The 21,404-nt window shown below is 38.2% G+C and overlaps 2 protein-coding genes across 6 annotated transcripts in view; one reads left to right on the forward strand and one right to left on the reverse strand.

Annotated features, from left to right (window-relative positions):
- Positions 1–21,404, forward strand: part of oxr1a (oxidation resistance 1a) — a 178,559-nt gene that overhangs the window by 123,369 nt on the left and 33,786 nt on the right. For 3 of the 5 annotated variants that reach the window (XM_067602365.1, XM_067602367.1, XM_067602366.1), the window contains 2 exons: positions 18,939–19,046; positions 20,760–20,873. The exons of the other annotated variants lie outside the window; for them this stretch is intronic. In XM_067602365.1, coding sequence (XP_067458466.1) covers positions 18,939–19,046; positions 20,760–20,873 — 222 coding nt within the window. The remainder of the gene's footprint in view (positions 1–18,938; positions 19,047–20,759; positions 20,874–21,404) is intronic. 5 annotated transcript variants of the gene reach the window in all.
- LOC137190639 (uncharacterized) lies at positions 805–3,238 on the reverse strand. Its single transcript, XM_067600162.1, has 3 exons — positions 1,154–3,238; positions 978–1,052; positions 805–890 (listed from the first exon to the last, which is right to left on the reverse strand). The coding sequence occupies exons 1-3, from the start codon at positions 3,174–3,176 to the stop codon at positions 805–807; spliced, it is 2,184 nt and encodes a 727-aa protein (XP_067456263.1). The 5' UTR covers positions 3,177–3,238.

The raw sequence follows: 21,404 nt of genomic DNA on the forward strand, positions 1-21,404 counted from the left end.
CATACTTACAAACTACCAAATGCTTGGTGCAGTTTCAGAACACTGTGGGATCAATTATCGCTTTTCCCACAGTATTATTATATCTTATTTTTCGGTGTTTGCATGAACTCATTCCATTATCATTATAAATTAGCTTTATGCAATTATATTTTAATATTTTTTGATAATGATAGCGGAATAGTTTTAGAACTGAATTTTGCTATCGTAATTTATGCAATAAACAATAAACATTCAAAGAAAATAAACCTTTTTTTTTGGGTGAAAAAGTAAGATTTTAGCACTCAAGACCAGAACTTAACTGCTGCACCATACATTTGGTAGTTGGTTAAGTATTGAGTCCATTCAACCACAGTCAGACACGTGTAATGGCGCCCACACATAACTAAACCCTTCAAAGAACCAGTAAGAATCAGGAATATATCAATTTATACTGGGAGATGTTAGATTAACCTTCATGCAGCAGCTCTATCATCCAGCCAGCTGAGGCAGAGCCCAGGTGACAGGCTCCACCCACAGATTTCTGCTTAACAGTCTAATTTCAATACAGTATTGTATTGATTCAATTCAAAAGCAGTTGATACATTTGGTAGAATATTAGCATGCTAGCACATAATTCTTTTAATTCCCTCCTTTTTGTACAAGCAGGTAACTAACAAATAGCAAGGAGTGCATATAGTGTGTATTACCTGTGTCCGGGTCATCACTGTCAGACTCCGTTTTCTTTCTTTTCTTAGTTCTTGAGGATCCTGTTAAAATAAAAAATAAAATATAAATCGTTGTCTTTTTAATTTCTCAGAGTAGTGTCTAGTTAGTCTGTGGGATACCTATGAAAGCAGCTTCATCACCAAACTCATCCATGGTAGGCTGTCTTGTATTAGATCTCGACGATCCTTTGACAAAAAAAGACAATAAAGTTAATAAATTGGCATATGGTTGATCTCAACAATCCCACTCTCTCAGTTCAATGTACAACCCACCTGACGATGAGGAGCAGACCGATGAGTCCCTCTCTGTCTCTGAATGATCACTGTCTACAGCCTCTAGCACTCCCTCTGAAAAGCAGTGATAACGAAAGAAAAAGACATTTACTCTTAAATAAATAAATAAATATTATATACATATATATATACACACATTCATATATTTCCTTTACCATTGGGATCGATTTGGATCTCGTCCAGGCTCATTCCCTTGAAGTCTGACAGTCGGCCTTGTTCTAGGGCAATCAGCACTTTGCTGACCTTGGCCAACTGCAGTGTTCCTTCAGGTAGTCTATAGTACTGTCTATGCACACGGATGTCATGGCCGAGAAAATTTGCGAGTATGTCCATCTCATTATCTCTAAGGTTCAGGACTGTGGACAGTGTCGATACATGTTTTCTCAACTTCGTTGAGGACAGAGTTTCAGGATGCTTGGCCCCGCATTCCCTTGCAATCTGTCTGATGGCATCTGATCCCCTCAAGTGAGTCTCTGCTTCAGGTCTGGAGAAGAAAAAGGGATTTTCATCCGGTACACCACAGGCCCGCCGATGTGCAACCAAGGCTTCCATTGAGGACAGCATGTCCGGAGTTAAAAGGAGGGGAACTTTCCTGTTTCTTTTCCCTCTTATTTCAATGCGTTGGAAATGCTGGCAAAGCTTTTGCTCCAGCTCTGAGAGTCCTAGTGCCAAATCTGAATGAACTCCTGAAGTGTCTCTTAGGGTGAATGCACTGAGCGGCATCTTTGACACCTCACCCTCTCTCCTGCGATTAAACAGGATCACCTCACAAAGAGTCAAAATTGCCAGCTTGGACCAGTTCCTCTTATTTGGATCGTTCTTTAGTCTGCTTTGGTATTCCTCTCTGCACGAATCAAGATGCATGTGCATGTTCTTTACATCCTCAGTGAAAGGGAGGAGCTGAGGAGTGTTCCATGTCCCCTCCCTTAGAGTTTGTAGGGCACGTGATGACACAGAGACATTCCACTTTTTGTCATAAAGACCCCGGCTTCTCTCCAGATTCTTAAGAAATTGTTCATTATCAGACTCTGCCATCTGAGCTTCACACTCAAGAATATCTGCAATCTTCTTGAGACTGTGACCCAGTTTCAGAGCCAAGGATGGAGTTTTGTAGATGTTTTTGTCCTCATCAAAGCCAGCCACATCCTTAACTGCTTGGACCACAAAGTTGAAATTCGAAGGTACATAGAAGTCCTCCATTCGTTTCAGTCTGCCAGTTTTCCGTGAGCGCCGAATCAGTCTTCCTATTTCTCGCATTTTTTGTCTAATGTACTCATGTTTGGTCTTGTCATGTCCATGCTTTGCATACAAATGTTCTCCAAGTCTCAAAATGCTTTTCTCCTCTCTGATGATGTTTGTCACTTCATCTTGGTGCATAGCATTTACCAGCTCCCAAACCTTTCTGCTAACCCCCTCTGGGACAGGCTGTGCATAGGCACAGAGTGACTGGATCCGACTTTTGCCAGGCTTTGTTGTGCTGCGTTTTTGTGAAAGCCTGCACCTGGACATGTGCCTCCATAATGATCTCCTTTGAAGAAAAGCCTCACAGTTTATGCAGTGCATGTAGTCACTTGCTTTCACTGTTTTCCCAGATTGCTGACTTGGAACCAGTGTTCCACTACCAGTTTTTAGGACCTCATTATTATGAGCACGGTTCCCTTTGTTTCTAATGAGATCAAAATGCAGTTTTCGTTCCTTTGAGTTCAAAGGAAAAGAGATAGCTGTTTTTACAGCTTCTTCAGTTCTGTGTTTGCGTATTAAGTGCCTTGCCATTTTATGGCATTGGATGGGACAGTACAGACAATAATGCTTTTTACTGTACACTCTGGCACCATCTTTCCTTTTTTGGAGCTTCATTACTGATATTTTTCCCAGGTTAGTGTCATCAGAGTTTTCACTTTCTGTTCTCCTATTATCTTTATCTGAAGAGGTACTGGGCAATGTCTTTCCTCTAGAAGTTCTCTGTGACGTCTTCTGCTTCTTGGGTTTCACCAATGGAACCGTGCTCAGAAGATCACAAGATTCCTCTGAACTGCTTCCATGTGTTGAGTCTTTTGGCGGAATATATTCATCAGCACTGCTTTCAATGCAGCTCATAGAGGCTTCTGATCCATCAGATAACTTGGAGGTTGGTTCCAGGTATTCTTCCGGAAGCTGGAAATGGAATATAAAAGACATTTATAGCTAAATTATGTGCAAGAAACATTAACAATAACATTTTATTTGAAGGGGTGCTCATAAGACTGACATGACAACTGTCATAAACATTAATGAATATTAATGACTGTTGTCATTCAGTGTCATTCTGTCAATTATGTCACTTTCCCTGCAAAGTTGACTTTGCTTGGAAGGTCTTTGTCATGATAACATAACATTAGTCAAGGTTATGATTTTGTCATAAATGGTATCTTATGTCACTTTCAATAAAAAGTTGATATTGTTTGGCATATCATAGTCATGACAACTTTACATTAGCCAGGCCAATATAACCTAAATATCATGTCATAAACATGACACAGCAGGCATAATCAAAAAATGACTTGGCACTTGTTTGCCAGGTCTCTAATGTAACTCAACGTTCTGTTATCTAAGCATTTGACTACATAATAACATTTAATGTAAATTAAGTCCAATACTGTTGACAGTTTATAAGCATTTGATTGTGATATAATAACATGTAATGAAACCTTGATGAAAGCCTTGGCTAATGTAAAGTTGTCCTGACTATGATGTGGAAAACAATGTCAACCTTCTTTGAAAGTGACATAAGGGGCCATTTATGGCAACAGTCATAACCTTGACTGTTGTTATGTTGTCATGACAAAGACATAATTGACCGAATGACACTTAATGACAACAGTCAAGTTCATGAGTCTTGTCATGTCATGTTAATGGCAGTCTTATATCAGTCGTATCAACACCCCTTCAAATAAAGTGTTAACACATTAAGCAGGTATGAAAATCTTACATCGTCTATGAGAACCCCTTAAAAGCTGGGCAACTGAACCTGACTATCACCTAACCCATACAGGGTTAGGGCAAGACTATGACATGCACTGTCAGAGTTGTGTTAACAGCTACAAGATTAATAGAAAATAATTATTTGCTGAAGGATTATTTGGAACGAATGTTAAAGGATTTGGCTGGCAATTTTCAAATTTTCCTCTTGTCAACAAATCTCAATATGTTTTTAATAGTTTTTGAACAACAACGGAGATCTACGGCACAGAGTAATAAGATATATCAGGCTTTGATACACACACAATTCCTTATGCAAACTTACACCGTCAGTTGTTGTCAGGAGCGGTACATCCAGGTCGCCAACACCAGGGTGTGAACTTTCAAGGATGCATATCTCTGTGCTATCAAAGTCTAGGCTTGTTTCCTATGGGGGAAAAACAAGGAAAACATGTTTCACTTCCTGTAAATTCTTCACAATAAAAGTCTCCTGTTATTTAGTAATTTACAAGCTTTTCTGCAGAACTTTCTGATTGGCGGATTTCACTTTGGATGATGAGAACAAGGAAGGCTGCTCATATTCAGTCTGTCTGCAGGATAATCCCGTCCTTCATTGTGACAGAAAGTCATACAACAAAACAAAAAACACAACGCAGAGACCCTGAGTGCGTAGAGAGGCTACAGCATGAGTGAGTTACACAATCACTGAACATTCATTTCCAGTGGACGAGGAAGCAAACACACTGAATTTAAGGAATTCTGACCCTAGATAACTACAATGTAGTAACTATTACATTCACTACATCTTTTTACCTGAAAACAAACTGTAATTTATTTTTAATTTAATTTGAATTATTAACTTATTTAGAGCATCGTTTTGTAGAACCTCTTCAAGTGCAAAAGCTCCTTTATGCACTTTGCAAGGCATTAATGTCTGGTCGGTATTGTTAACACATAATATAATAATATAGTCCAAAAACAGTGTATTATGTATTGGGTATCCTGAACAAATAGCATTCTGCAAGAAAACAAGTTTTTTTTTAGTTTTCTCTGCATTTTTCAGATCGGAGGTTTTGCTCTTTGGCCATCGATATGTAAAGTTGGTTAGAAGAGAGAGGGCTCATTGGGAGAGGGGCCTTAAAGAGACAGGAGCTACAGTGACCTGTACAGAGAGGCAGTGTATACTGAGGGGCTGCATAAGGGGCCTGTATAAGATAAATAAGGAGTTTTTTGAACTGTGAATCATACAAAGTAACTCTAGTAGAGTCCAAAAGTAAAAATTCAGAGCTGAAATGAGCATAATAGGTCCTATTTAACTCACTCTGACACAAACCTGCACATTATGAAAAAGCTAAGGAGCTGCAGACATGAATATATCAAGGGTAAATATCTCCCTGCAGCTGCACACTCACTACAGTCATTTCTAATTACCTGGAAGGATACCTGCATTATAACTGGCTGGTAACAATAATAAGGTGAAGTAAACGATTAGGAGGTCTGCTGTATAGAACAAGCTAAAAGTGCTTATTTGACACTTACCAAACTCTCGAAAGCCGCCAGTAGCTCATATGACGGATCTGATAGTGAGAAGGTCTCCTGCTCTTGGTTTGGTCCTCCTGAGAGCTAAACACAACAGACAGACACATTTATTACCATTTCTCCAGAATATGAGGTTCACAAAGAGCTGAAGAACCAGAGCATTACACTTCTACACATCTTTTCTTTATTAAATACTAAAACATAATATGTAAGACTTGTGTTAATAGCTACAAGGTTAATTGAGGGACACAGAGGTAAATTCCACTGACTATTTTATTTCCCAAAGGATTATATGGAACAAATGTAATAGGATTTGGCTGGCAATTTTCTAATTTTTATTTTTCTTGTCAACAAATCTCAATATGTTGAAATAGTTTTTGAACAACAACAACAGAGATCTACGGCACAGAGGAATAAGATATATCAGGCTTTGGATGCACACAATACAGTTCATTGTCAAACATGAAATTTGTTGACAAAAAGAAAAATATAGAAAATCACTAGAATTATCCTCCTGTTTATTTTCTCTTGTAATAGTTAAGTGTCCCACAAGTTTTCATTATGTAAACTTACAAATACACTGTCAGCTCTTGTGAGGGGCGGTACATCCAGATCATCACCAACACCACAGTGTGATCTTTCAAGGGCGTATAACTCTGTGTCGCTGTCTAAATCCAGGCTTGTTCCCTATCGGTGAAAAAACAACATAAAACACATATATCTATATCTTTTCTTTATTAAAAACCAAACATAATTTGTAAGAGGCCCAATTGAAAAGACAGGTCAGAGTATTTGTATAAAGTCAGATATTTGAATATTTGTATGGATAGTGTATCACATTTGAAAATCAGTCATGGTTACCTTGGTTTGGTGTTTTACGTATTCCATGTGCTTGGATAAAGATTTATTATGATGCTCCCTGAGGCGTTGTCGGCGTGCCTTCAGCCTGGTGGATCTAGCACTCTGTCTGCAGGAGGTTAAATACAAAACATCTGATCTATCATCTGTACACCTAGAAATGCATCATTTTTAAACATCAAACGAAAATATCTAGAATTTGGGGGGTGACCGGCCACTTTACAACCTGGTTATATTAGTCAATACAACTTCATCATGTTTACAGCTTGTGGAGATAAAGAAAATCAATTCCATGCTTACATCTATTCAGAGAAAAAAATCTTCCCTACTGAAAAGGTTGTTATAGAGATATGGCTTGAATGAAGTTCATGAAGCTCTTCATTGTGTCTTTACATGCACTTAATTAACCAAGTTGAAGTGGCTTTCTCCAGTCAGCTGATTTCTTAACTGACATGAACTGTCAACAAGAACCCTGGTTTCTGTAAGCAGGGTAGTGGATTACAAAGACCTGATTCCCACAGGTAGATTTCTCCTGGAGAACTCTGATTTCTCTGCCATGTGTTCAGGTAACCAGGTTTCTAACGTGCTTCTGTTGTGCATACATGCAGAACAATAGACCTGGGTTAACTATGGAATTAATCAACAAATCACTTTTTTGGTCAAATATGGTATGCTCACACAAAGGTAATGCATGATGATGACTTTACATTGCACCAGAAAGAAAGGGCAGGTTCCCCTGAGTCATATGTATAAGGCTTGATACTCACTGAAAGAAGAAGCTCAGTATTAGAAAAAAATATAAAACTATGTCCAGGCGCTTCTTTGTCTATGTACCTTTAAGAGAGTTTAAATTTAAAAAATAAGGTATGCTCTAACTATAACTCAGCTTCTGCTTGTTAAGGTGTGTGATGCCTTTAAGTCTGTAAATAAATAAAATAATTTATCCTTGTAAGTTAAGTTACTCATCACTCCTGATGGCTCCTGATTTTCACCTGCTGGAGCCATCAGTAGCTAGCATTAGCTAGCTACTGATGGCTCCAGCAGGTGAAAATGCTGATTAAGCAATCCTGTTCCTCTCCTCAGCCCGCACTCCTCCCGCACCCCTCAATATAACAGTAATAAATTAAGTTATCTGAGGCCAATTAAGTAAAAGTAGGCAGTAAAAAGGAAGTCATAACCATAAAAATACTCAAAGACCAGCTCAAACTTATACAGTTTGCTAACAATATCGTCCGGTTATAAGCTAGGTCACGTTAGCATTAGCAAACATGCTAATATAAAACGTGTGATTTTTTTGGTTGCAGACACTTTAGCCACAGTGCTTACCCTAACTAATTATAACTAAAAAAAGTTTCATGTACTTACTTAGTTTTCATCTGTTCGCTCTTTTTCTGCTGTCAGCCGTCCTCGTCTCAGTCCTCGTCTCCGTCCGTCCGTGCTGCTATCGTGCGTGCTGCTATCGTTCGTGCTGCTATCGTGCGTGCTGCTATCGTCCGTGCTGCTATCGTGCGTGCTGCTGCTTGTTTCTACTGAATGTCAGCAGCTGAAACCGTGTGACCAGGGCGGATGGGGGATGGGCATAGATAAGGTGGGGACCGCAAATGTCAGGAAAGGTGTGTTTCTCTCTCACCTCTTTGAGTCATTGCAGAAATTTTATCATTCATTGCTACTTAAATAATGTAGAAAGTTGACTGCCATGTTCTGCATGTATTGACCGTTGTTCTGTCTTTTCTAATGTAACTAAAGGCTACATTTTCTTAAGATATGCGTGCTTACTTCAAACAAAATGTAAGAAATTTAAATTAATTTCATTTCATTTAATTTTAAATATCAGATACAAAATGAGAATTGTATAATTAAATTTGTAGTTATTTGAAATTGCTTAAGTGGTTGAAATACAGTAATAGTTGCATTGACACTTAGTAGTAAAAGAAGTAGAAGTACTGTACTACTAGTAGTGTAATAGTAGTACAGTTATTAGCGTTAGAAACAGCTTTATTCTATAAAATAATTACATACTGCCACAAACTCCACTTGTAGATTCATACAGGCTGGCACAAAATACAGTCTCTCCTGCGTGGTTGCTGCCATTATCATATATTCTGCCTCACAAAAGACAATACTACTGTGTACTGTGTCCTTGATTTGCAGGAAATTAGTGGATCATTCTTAGTTAGATCAAAACACCATCCAGATGTGCCTCTTGTGTCAACACTAACTGTAGCCTCAGTTTGTATGAATAACAGCACACTGCAGTTAACTGTAGCCTCAGTTTGTATGAATATCACAACACAGCTAACTGTAGCCTCAGTTTGTATGAATAACAGTACATTGTGTCTAACTGTAGCTTCAGTTTGTATGAATATCAGCACATTGTTTCTAACTGTAGCCTCAGTTTGTATGAATATCAGCACACTGCTTCTAACTGTAGCTTCAGTTTGTATGAATATCAGTACACTGCTTCTAACTGTAGCCTCAGTTTGTATGAATATCAGCACATTGTTTCTAACTGTAGCCTCAGTTTGTATGAATAACAGTACATTGTGTCTAACTGTAGCCTCAGTTTGTATGAATAACAGTACATTGTGTCTAACTGTAGCCTCAGTTTGTATGAATATCAGCACATTGTTTCTAACTGTAGCCTCAGTTTGTATCAATATCAGTACACAGCTAACTGTAGCCTCAGTTTGTATGAATATCACAACACAGCTAACTGTAGCCTCAGTTTGTATGAATATCAGTACATTCTGTCGAACTGTAGCCTCAGTTTGTATGAATAACAGCAAATTGTTTCTTACTGTAGCCTCAGTTTGTATAAATATCAGTACACAGCTAACTGTAGCCTCAGTTTGTATAAATATCAGTACATTGCTTCCATCTGTAGCCTCAGTTTGTATAAATATCAGTACACAGCTAACTGTAGCCTCAGTTTGTATAAATATCAGTACACAGCTAACTGTAGCCTCAGTTTGTATGAATATCAGCACACTGCTTCTAACTGTAGCTTCAGTTTGTATGAATATCAGCACATTGCGTCTAACTGTAGCCTCAGTTTGTATGAATAACAGCACACTGCTTCTAACTGTAGCCTCAGTTTGTATGAATATCAGCACACTGCTTCTAACTGTAGCCTCAGTTTGTATGAATATCAGCACACTGCTTCTAACTGTAGCCTCAGTTTGTATGAATATCAGTACACTGCTTCTAACTGTAGCTTCAGTCTGTATAAATATCAGTACATTGCTTCTCACTGTAGCCTCAGTTTATATAAATATCAGTACATGGCTAACTGTAGCCTCAGTTTATATAAATATCAGTACATGGCTAACTGTAGCCTCGGTTTGTATGAATATCAGCACACTGCTGTTAACTGTAGCCTCAGTTTGTATGAATATCAGCACATTGTTTCTAACTGTAGCCTCAGTTTGTATGAATATCAGCACATTGTTTCTAACTGTAGCCTCAGTTTGTATGAATATCAGTACATTGCGTCTAACTGTAGCCTCAGTTTGTATGAATATCAGCACACTGCTGTTAACTGTAGCCTCAGTTTGTATGAATATCAGCACATTGTTTCTAACTGTAGCCTCAGTTTGTATGAATATCAGCACATTGTTTCTAACTGTAGCCTCAGTTTGTATGAATATCAGTACATTGCGTCTAACTGTAGCCTCAGTTTGTATGAATATCAGCACACTGCAGTTAACTGTAGCCTCAGTTTGTATGAATATCAGTACACTGCTGTTAACTGTAGCCTCAGTTTGTATGAATATCAGTACACTGCTTCTAACTGTAGCTTCAGTTTGTATAAATATCAGTACATTGCTTCTAACTGTAGCCTCAGTCTGTATAAATATCAGTACATTGCTTCTCACTGTAGCCTCAGTCTGTATAAATATCAGTACATTGCTTCTCACTGTAGCCTCAGTTTATATAAATATCAGTACATGGCTAACTGTAGCCTCAGTTTATATAAATATCAGTACATGGCTAACTGTAGCCTCGGTTTGTATGAATAACAGTACATTGCGTCTAACTGTAGCCTCAGTCTGTATGAATATCAGCACACTGCTTCTAACTGTAGCTTCAGTTTGTATGAATATCAGCACATTGCGTCTAACTGTAGCCTCAGTTTGTATGAATATCAGCACACTGCTTCTAACTGTAGCTTCAGTTTGTATGAATATTGAATATCAGCACATTGCGTCTAACTGTAGCCTCAGTTTGTATGAATATCAGCACACTGCTTCTAACTGTAGCTTCAGTTTGTATGAATATCAGCACGTTGCGTCTAACTGTAGCCTCAGTCTGTATAAATATCAGCACATTGCTTCTCACTGTAGCCTCAGTCTGTATAAATATCAGTACATTGCTTCTCACTGTAGCCTCAGTTTATATAAATATCAGTACATGGCTAACTGTAGCCTCGGTTTGTATGAATAACAGTACATTGCGTCTAACTGTAGCCTCAGTCTGTATGAATATCAGCACACTGCTTCTAACTGTAGCTTCAGTTTGTATGAATATCAGCACATTGCGTCTAACTGTAGCCTCAGTTTGTATGAATATCAGCACATTGTTTCTAACTGTAGCCTCAGTTTGTATGAATATCAGCACACTGCTGTTAACTGTAGCCTCAGTTTGTATGAATATCAGCACATTGTTTCTAACTGTAGCCTCAGTTTGTATGAATATCAGCACACTGTTTCTAACTGTAGCCTCAGTTTGTATGAATATCAGCACATTGTTTCTAACTGTAGCCTCAGTTTGTATGAATATCAGCACATTGTTTCTAACTGTAGCCTCAGTTTGTATGAATATCAGCACATTGCGTCTAACTGTAGCCTCAGTTTGTATGAATATCAGCACACTGCTGTTAACTGTAGCCTCAGTTTGTATGAATATCAGCACATTGTTTCTAACTGTAGCCTCAGTTTGTATGAATATCAGTACATTGCGTCTAACTGTAGCCTCAGTTTGTATGAATATCAGCACACTGCAGTTAACTGTAGCCTCAGTTTGTATGAATAACAGCACACTGCAGTTAACTGTAGCCTCAGTTTGTATGAATATCAGTACACTGCTGTTAACTGTAGCCTCAGTTTGTATGAATATCAGTACACTGCTTCTAACTGTAGCTTCAGTTTGTATAAATATCAGTACATTGCTTCTAACTGTAGCCTCAGTCTGTATAAATATCAGTACATTGCTTCTCACTGTAGCCTCAGTCTGTATAAATATCAGTACATTGCTTCTCACTGTAGCCTCAGTTTATATAAATATCAGTACATGGCTAACTGTAGCCTCAGTTTATATAAATATCAGTACATGGCTAACTGTAGCCTCGGTTTGTATGAATAACAGTACATTGCGTCTAACTGTAGCCTCAGTCTGTATGAATATCAGCACACTGCTTCTAACTGTAGCTTCAGTTTGTATGAATATCAGCACGTTGCGTCTAACTGTAGCCTCAGTCTGTATAAATATCAGCACATTGCTTCTCACTGTAGCCTCAGTTTATATAAATATCAGTACATGGCTAACTGTAGCCTCAGTTTATATAAATATCAGTACATGGCTAACTGTAGCCTCGGTTTGTATGAATAACAGTACATTGCGTCTAACTGTAGCCTCAGTCTGTATGAATATCAGCACACTGCTTCTAACTGTAGCTTCAGTTTGTATGAATATCAGCACATTGCGTCTAACTGTAGCCTCAGTTTGTATGAATATCAGCACATTGTTTCTAACTGTAGCCTCAGTTTGTATGAATATCAGCACACTGCTGTTAACTGTAGCCTCAGTTTGTATGAATATCAGCACATTGTTTCTAACTGTAGCCTCAGTTTGTATGAATATCAGCACACTGTTTCTAACTGTAGCCTCAGTTTGTATGAATATCAGCACATTGTTTCTAACTGTAGCCTCAGTTTGTATGAATATCAGCACATTGTTTCTAACTGTAGCCTCAGTTTGTATGAATATCAGCACATTGCGTCTAACTGTAGCCTCAGTTTGTATGAATATCAGCACACTGCTGTTAACTGTAGCCTCAGTTTGTATGAATATCAGCACATTGTTTCTAACTGTAGCCTCAGTTTGTATGAATATCAGTACATTGCGTCTAACTGTAGCCTCAGTTTGTATGAATATCAGCACACTGCAGTTAACTGTAGCCTCAGTTTGTATGAATAACAGCACACTGCAGTTAACTGTAGCCTCAGTTTGTATGAATATCAGTACACTGCTGTTAACTGTAGCCTCAGTTTGTATGAATATCAGTACACTGCTTCTAACTGTAGCTTCAGTTTGTATAAATATCAGTACATTGCTTCTAACTGTAGCCTCAGTCTGTATAAATATCAGTACATTGCTTCTCACTGTAGCCTCAGTCTGTATAAATATCAGTACATTGCTTCTCACTGTAGCCTCAGTTTATATAAATATCAGTACATGGCTAACTGTAGCCTCAGTTTATATAAATATCAGTACATGGCTAACTGTAGCCTCGGTTTTTATGAATAACAGTACATTGCGTCTAACTGTAGCCTCAGTTTGTATGAATATCAGCACACTGCTTCTAACTGTAGCTTCAGTTTGTATGAATATCAGCACATTGCGTCTAACTGTAGCCTCAGTTTGTATGAATATCAGCACACTGCTTCTAACTGTAGCTTCAGTTTGTATGAATATCAGCACATTGCGTCTAACTGTAGCCTCAGTCTGTATAAATATCAGCACATTGCTTCTCACTGTAGCCTCAGTTTATATAAATATCAGTACATGGCTAACTGTAGCCTCGGTTTGTATGAATAACAGTACATTGCGTCTAACTGTAGCCTCAGTTTGTATGAATATCAGCACACTGCTTCTAACTGTAGCTTCAGTTTGTATGAATATCAGCACATTGCGTCTAACTGTAGCCTCAGTTTGTATGAATATCAGCACACTGCTTCTAACTGTAGCTTCAGTTTGTATGAATATCAGTACACTGCTTCTAACTGTAGCCTCAGTTTGTATGAATATCAGCACATTGTTTCTAACTGTAGCCTCAGTTTGTATGAATATCAGCACACTGCTTCTAACTGTAGCCTCAGTTTGTATGAATATCAGCACATTGTTTCTAACTGTAGCCTCAGTTTGTATGAATGTCAGCACACTGCTGTTAACTGTAGCCTCAGTTTGTATGAATAACAGTACATTGCGTCTAACTGTAGCCTCAGTTTGTATGAATATCAGCACACTGCAGTTAACTGTAGCCTCAGTTTGTATGAATAACAGTACATTGTGTCTAACTGTAGCCTCAGTTTGTATGAATAACAGTACATTGTGTCTAACTGTAGCCTCAGTTTGTATGAATAACAGTACATTGTGTCTAACTGTAGCCTCAGTTTGTATGAATATCAGCACATTGTTTCTAACTGTAGCCTCAGTTTGTATCAATATCAGTACACAGCTAACTGTAGCCTCAGTTTGTATGAATATCACAACACAGCTAACTGTAGCCTCAGTTTGTATGAATATCAGTACATTGTGTCGAACTGTAGCCTCAGTTTGTATGAATAACAGCACATTGTTTCTTACTGTAGCCTCAGTTTGTATAAATATCAGTACACAGCTAACTGTAGCCTCAGTTTGTATGAATATCAGCACATTGTGTCTAACTGTAGCCTCAGTTTGTATGAATAACAGTACATTGTGTCTAACTGTAGCCTCAGTTTGTATGAATAACAGTACATTGTGTCTAACTGTAGCCTCAGTTTGTATGAATAACAGTACATTGTGTCTAACTGTAGCCTCAGTTTGTATGAATATCAGCACACTGCAGTTAACTGTAGCCTCAGTTTGTATGAATAACAGTACATTGTGTCTAACTGTAGCCTCAGTTTGTATGAATATCAGCACACTGCAGTTAACTGTAGCCTCAGTTTGTATGAATAACAGTACACTGTGTCTAACTGTAGCCTCAGTTTGTATGAATATCAGCACATTGTTTCTAACTGTAGCCTCAGTTTGTATGAATATCACAACACAGCTAACTGTAGCCTCAGTTTGTATAAATATCAGTACACAGCTAACTGTAGCCTCAGTTTGTATAAATATCAGTACATTGCTTCCATCTGTAGCCTCAGTTTGTATAAATATCAGTACATTGCTTCCATCTGTAGCCTCAGTTTGTATAAATATCAGTACACAGCTAACTGTAGCCTCAGTTTGTATAAATATCAGTACACAGCTAACTGTAGCCTCAGTTTGTATAGATACCAGTACATTGCTTCTCACTGTAGCCTCAGTTTGTATGAATATCAGTACATTGCAGTTAACTGTAGCCTCATTTTGTATAAATATCAGTACATTGCTTCTCACTGTAGCATCAGTCTGTATGAATATCAGTACATTGTGTCGAACTGTAGCCTCAGTTTGTATGAATAACAGCACATTGTTTCTTACTGTAGCCTCAGTTTGTATAAATATCAGTACACAGCTAACTGTAGCCTCAGTTTGTATGAATATCAGCACATTGTGTCTAACTGTAGCCTCAGTTTGTATGAATAACAGTACATTGTGTCTAACTGTAGCCTCAGTTTGTATGAATAACAGTACATTGTGTCTAACTGTAGCCTCAGTTTGTATGAATAACAGTACTTTGTGTCTAACTGTAGCCTCAGTTTGTATGAATATCAGCACACTGCAGTTAACTGTAGCCTCAGTTTGTATGAATAACAGTACACTGTGTCTAACTGTAGCCTCAGTTTGTATGAATATCAGCACATTGTTTCTAACTGTAGCCTCAGTTTGTATCAATATCAGTACACAGCTAACTGTAGCCTCAGTTTGTATGAATATCACAACACAGCTAACTGTAGCCTCAGTTTGTATAAATATCAGTACACAGCTAACTGTAGCCTCAGTTTGTATAAATATCAGTACATTGCTTCCATCTGTAGCCTCAGTTTGTATAAATATCAGTACATTGCTTCCATCTGTAGCCTCAGTTTGTATAAATATCAGTACATTGCTTCCATCTGTAGCCTCAGTTTGTATAAATATCAGTACACAGCTAACTGTAGCCTCAGTTTGTATAAATATCAGTACACAGCTAACTGTAGCCTCAGTTTGTATAGATACCAGTACATTGCTTCTCACTGTAGCCTCAGTCTGTATAAATATCAGTACATTGCTTCTCACTGTAGCCTCAGTTTGTATGAATATCAGTACATTGCAGTTAACTGTAGCCTCAGGCTGTATAAATATCAGTACATTGTTTCTAACTGTAGCCTCAGTTTGTATAAATATCAGTACACGGCTAACTGTAGCCTCAGTCTGTATAAATATCAGTACATTGCTTCTCACTGTAGCCTCAGTCTGTATAAATATCAGCACATTGCTTCTCACTGTAGCCTCAGTTTATATAAATATCAGTACATGGCTAACTGTAGCCTCAGTCTGTATAAATATCAGTACATTACTTCTCACTGTAGCCTCAGTCTGTGTAAATATCAGTACATTACTTCTCACTGTAGCCTCAGTCTGTCTAAATATCAGCACATTGCTTCTCACTGTAGCCTCAGTTTATATAAATATCAGTACATGGCTAACTGCCTCGGTTTGTATGAATATTAATTTATTTACATTTATTTTAAAACCTCAGAACACATTGAGGGAGAACCCTCATTTTCAAGGGTGCCAAGGTACAGACATACAATGAATGCAGACACAACTAAAATCAAATAGAAATAAAAGAACAATACATGTCTATGTCATTTTAAAACAAGATAAAATTAACAATGCTAAAAAGTTTAAGTGTAGGGATTGACAATGAGAACAAAAAATAAATAAAAATAATAAAAGCATTGACAGTTACAATTAATAAAATTAGAAATTAAAACTTGGAATTGTCTCAGCAGTATAGATGAGATCAACTTAAAGTTTTGTTGAAGCTTATTCCAAGCATGTGGGGCACAATAAACGAAATAAATATCAGAAACATTACAAAAATAGACCTTTTATTTATTTACAAATAATTGTTTATTCTTGTATTTATTAATTTATATTTTTTGTTTACTTCAGGCCAACAAAAATGTCATTATTAGTTTCTTCCAAAGAATAAAATCGCTTTGAAAGGAAGTTTAATGATTAAATGTGTTCCCTTGTTGATTTTAGAAAAAGTAATTTGATAACATAACAATCTAATCACATTAAACTGCACAGACGGTCATATTTTCTGTGAAATATGAAGATTATATGATACACACACTTTCACACAGTTACACACACGTCAGGAAAAGGTCCCCACCAGTGCAAATTCACACACTGCAGTACCGAGTGTGACCTCTAGGGCATACACAAAGAAGTGAAATTCACCCCCCAGGGGACCAATTTTTTTTTTCAAAAAAACGTCACCAGGCACATCAGGAACCTCTTTTCTATTGATTGCAATGCTCGTGCCTGTGGGGACCGGGATTCGGTCCCCACGGGAAAAATCGGTCCCCACGGTGTGAGTGATATGTCAGGTTGTGGACCCCACCAGGATAGAAAAACGAGAACACACACACACACACACACACACACACACACACACACACACACACACACACACACAGAAAGCTGTGTGCGCACGTACACACATGCTGAGAAGGGAAGGTAGAGTCCCATGACTGCTGCACTAAAACACACAGTGCCATTATCCTGTCCTAATTATACACAGCTCAGAGTCAGCCCTGCCTGTCTGGTTCTCAGGGGTTCTTTCCCCTGAGCTCACTTTTTTTCACTTAAACCACGTTTCTCACACACACACACACACACAAGTGCTTTCTGACATGGTTGTCATCCTTATTTGGAAGGTAGAAACTCCCACTGGGCATGTTAGATGCTTAACTAGTTCAGACACGTGGAGCACATCTCTGTTGTATGGATCTTAACTGGTGGTGACAAGCAAATGCACCTGTGTCACACTGCAGGGTGCAGCAGCTGAGCACAGGGTGAAGACACAAACAGTAGCCCGCCGCATGATCCGATAAACCTTAACTAACACCAAGTGCTGCTGCTTCTTCTGCTTATTGGACAGTTAATATGATTCAAGACGATTATCAAATTGAATGCAGTAACCTAGTTATGACTTGCTCAATCTGTCAATTAATTGAATGACAAAACATGAATTAATTGCAATTTTCAGAACTAATCAGTTGTTTAAGTCACTGATTAAGAAAAAATTTAGGTCCAGTTTCTCAAATGTGAGGGTTTCCTGATTTTCTCTGTTTTATCAGCATTGTAATCTTTGGATTTAGAGCAGTTTGTTTGTTTTACCAGTTATTTTAGTCCCTTACCCTTTACTTATTGTTTCTGCACCTGTCAAGCTTTCTGTTCTTGCACAGCACATATTCAGTTCACACTAATAACAGGGATAGATTTAGCACTCAATTTTTTTAAATTTTTTTTTACAATGGGTCCTTAATTTTTGGGTCCTCCATGAGCTGGTTGAAATTGCTGTCTCCAGCAATTTTTTTTAATGTTTCCAGCTGCCTCATTTTAAAACATGAACCCTGTAAAAGGGTCTTAAATAAGCCCTGGATGGCTATATGCATTGTTAATTATTTGTATGTTCAAGCAGTATAGTTTTACTTTCAAACGTAACAAGAGCAAAGCCTTTCAGGAGGAGTACTATCCTATGTGTTTGGCAAATATAACACTATGACGGATAGAGAGGTTGAGAGTTTTTTGAGGATTTGCTGGAGTGTACTGACTAGATCTTTGCTTGTGTTGTATTAACTCTCATGTGTACGTCACTTTGGATAAAATGACATTGTAATTGTAACACTGTCTCAATTTCCCCAAATCCAATAAACAGCAGGATAGAGTTGCTAATGTTAGCTCACACTGGGATATAGTAGCATCCAGGAGCAGTTTCTACATACTGGGGATATATTACATAGTGCTGATGTGTTGGGCTTTTTTAATGTTAACTGTAACCCCACAAAACCATGTAGTATATGCACCCAGTAACACTGGGTTAGGATACTACTGTAGCATGAAAAACCTGGAAAATCATGGAATTTGAAAATAGCAATTTCCAAGCCTGGAGAAATTTTGGAAAAATAAACAAACCCAGAAAGTTTTGGAAAAGTCATCAAAATGTATTGGTAAAAATGTGTATGAACCCTGTACAGGTAGTCAATAAAATGTAACAGATTAATCTAAAAAGAAAATAGTCATCAGTAACAGCCCCACACTTTGTTCACATGAGAGTGTTTTGTTTTCAATTCATAAAGGTAGCTGTGGTTAACAAGACAGCATGTCCGTTCATATTTCTGCCAGCTTCCCATATGAATCTCTTCCTGGTCAACAGCTGACAGCTTTAATTTACACGACATTCCAAAATGTAACACACAAAAAATGCAAACAAGCCACATTAAAAGCTTTAAAAGTAACAATTTCTCAGCTTTGTTTTTCTCTCTCTCCGTCTCTCATCATCCAACGTTCAGATCTGTGTCACGTCCTCAAGTCTTCTCTGTACAGCTTTAAGGAAATGCCCTGAACAGAAGCAGGAGTGTGATTTTCTGTCCTCTCTCTTGTCTTGTGGTCCAGGTGGAATCGCGGGACACGTTGAACAGCATTGCGCTCAAGTTTGACACCACACCCAACGAGCTGGTTCAGCTGAACAAGCTGTTCTCCAGAGCAGTGGTGCCTGGCCAGGTGTGAACCGCCGTGCACGCCTTCACCGTTATATAGAGCTGCATCACTTCATCACTGTCCTGCAACAACCTCATAACTACAGCCACTCACTTACTGCTCGATCTCGTAATGGCTCTCATGATGCATTTTCAATGATTTGCCTTTTTCTCATCATCACTAACGACATTTTCTACATGTGGGAATTCATGCAGAAGGGGGGGGGGGGGCACATTACTTAGTTCTTAAAGCAACTTGCTGACTCACCATTCACATCCTCACTATCTGTATCCCCACTTAATTGCCTGCTAATTGCACCATCACTTGTCCCATTAGGATGCAATTTGTTGCAAAAGACCTATTTTGTTTCTAAAAGGATATAATTATATGTGGAATGCTTAAATTTTCCCAAATACACAAAAGGTTGTGTGCACAAGCAACCCATCTTTAACCTGCTGAGCACACTGCTTTGATATTTCACTTTTCAGCATTAGACCCAAACTCTAAATTAGTTTTTAATGGGGGGAAAGTGACAAACGTACCAACTGATATTTTGTCTCTGTGTTCCTGTCATCACAATAAAATCCGATAGAATAGAGACAAGGTACATGCACCAATTCCGTTGGCATTCCCTAATCTCAACTCCTGGCAAACAATGCTGAGTTGAGCTGCGTTCAAACAGCGGGGTGTGAACACCACTTACTGACAGATCGTCTCTCCACTCCCTCCACAGCTGTTGAAGAAGTTGCACCACAACCCAAACAACAGCTTTTTTTTTTTTTTAACCCTACAGCTATAGCTAGATTTATATTTTATCACCTAGCTTTCCTGTACAAGCCAAAAATTTAAAATCTGAAAAATTCAGTACTCAATTTAAAAAGGCCTTAAATGCCTCTAACTTTTTAAAAATATAGATATTATACAGGCCTAAATGAGAAAATTGGCCCTGCAGCTATAGTCATTGGAGAGGTCTTACTTCTTATATCAGTGTAGGTACTGGGATACTATATTTTATGTTCATAATTACTGGGCTGAATTTGGAAAGCCACCCCTCTCATAAGGAATAGTTTTGACAGACATTCTGGGAAATAAGCTTTCACTTTCTTGCCAAGAGTAAGATGACAAAATCGATTCATATACGCCCCATAAAACCACAACTTGTCGTTTTTACACTTTTGTTTTTCTACTCATCAAACAAACAAAAGATTAAGGTAATACTTTGAAATTCTGTTTGGCAGATTTACTTTTACACAGAGCCAAGCTAACTGTTTTCCCTGTTTGTTTCCGTTCTTTATGCTAAGCTAACTGTCTCCTTTTTTCAGTATTTTCTGACGTGTTATGCACCAAACAATTAATTGAGAAATCTATCGACAGATTAATCAATAATAAAAATAATCTTTAGTTGCAGCCCTATATAGAAATCAATAAAGTTGATGTTGCATTTTCCACATTCACTGTATGTGTTGTAATCACATGAAAGCCATCAGACATCACATTCCCATCACTGTTTATTCTGACATGTTGACTTACTGTCACTTCTCCTTTTATAATTATTCTTGTCAATAGCATGAGGATACTCTTGTCTTGTCAAACATATAGTTGGGCTGTGTGTGTATGCATATGTGAGAGAGAGAGAGAGAGAGAGACCCTCTCTTATCTCTCCCTGTGCATGCATGTCTGGTGTGATTGCACACCAGGTAGCACCTGTGTAAATACAGACATGGATTGTGTTTGCAGGTTTTATACGTTCCTGACCCCGAGTACGTCTCCAGTGTTGGAAGCTCCCCTTCCCTCAGTCCCATCAGCCCCCTGTCTCCCACCTCCTCAGAAGCTGATTTAGAGAAGGTGACGGTATGTTGACCACGCCTCTGATGCACAACCCCATACACTCAACAAATGAAGAACAGATTTTTAGAATTTTGACATTAAGCCTATCACTCATACATGGATCGATGTTGTCTTCAGGATCTTTGATGTTTTTTTGTAGAAGCCTCATATCTGCTACAGTATTTTACCATTCATGTCAAGCAAGTTAATCATCAAGAAGGAAAAGGAAAGAAAAGGTTTTATATGACAAATGCATTCAGATATTATTATCTCAGAAGGTTACTGGTCAGGAAAGCATGTTAATGGTATTAATCTATCCCCCAAAGACCAAACACTGTGTCTGCCACATCCTGGTCATTAATTTCAGGCTTTCCAAGCAGACATGCAAATATGCAACAGAAACTGTCGGAGTCACAGGCACCTGATTACCATTCATAGGAGCTCATATACTACACTTGCACACACACACACGTACCCAACCAAACTAACACAGGGATATAGTCCTCGCTGTCACCACTATTCACTCACACCATACACATAAAACTGCCTTATCCT

The sequence above is a fragment of the Thunnus thynnus genome, chromosome 10, assembly GCF_963924715.1.
Source record: "Thunnus thynnus chromosome 10, fThuThy2.1, whole genome shotgun sequence".
Lineage (NCBI taxonomy): Eukaryota > Metazoa > Chordata > Actinopteri > Scombriformes > Scombridae > Thunnus > Thunnus thynnus.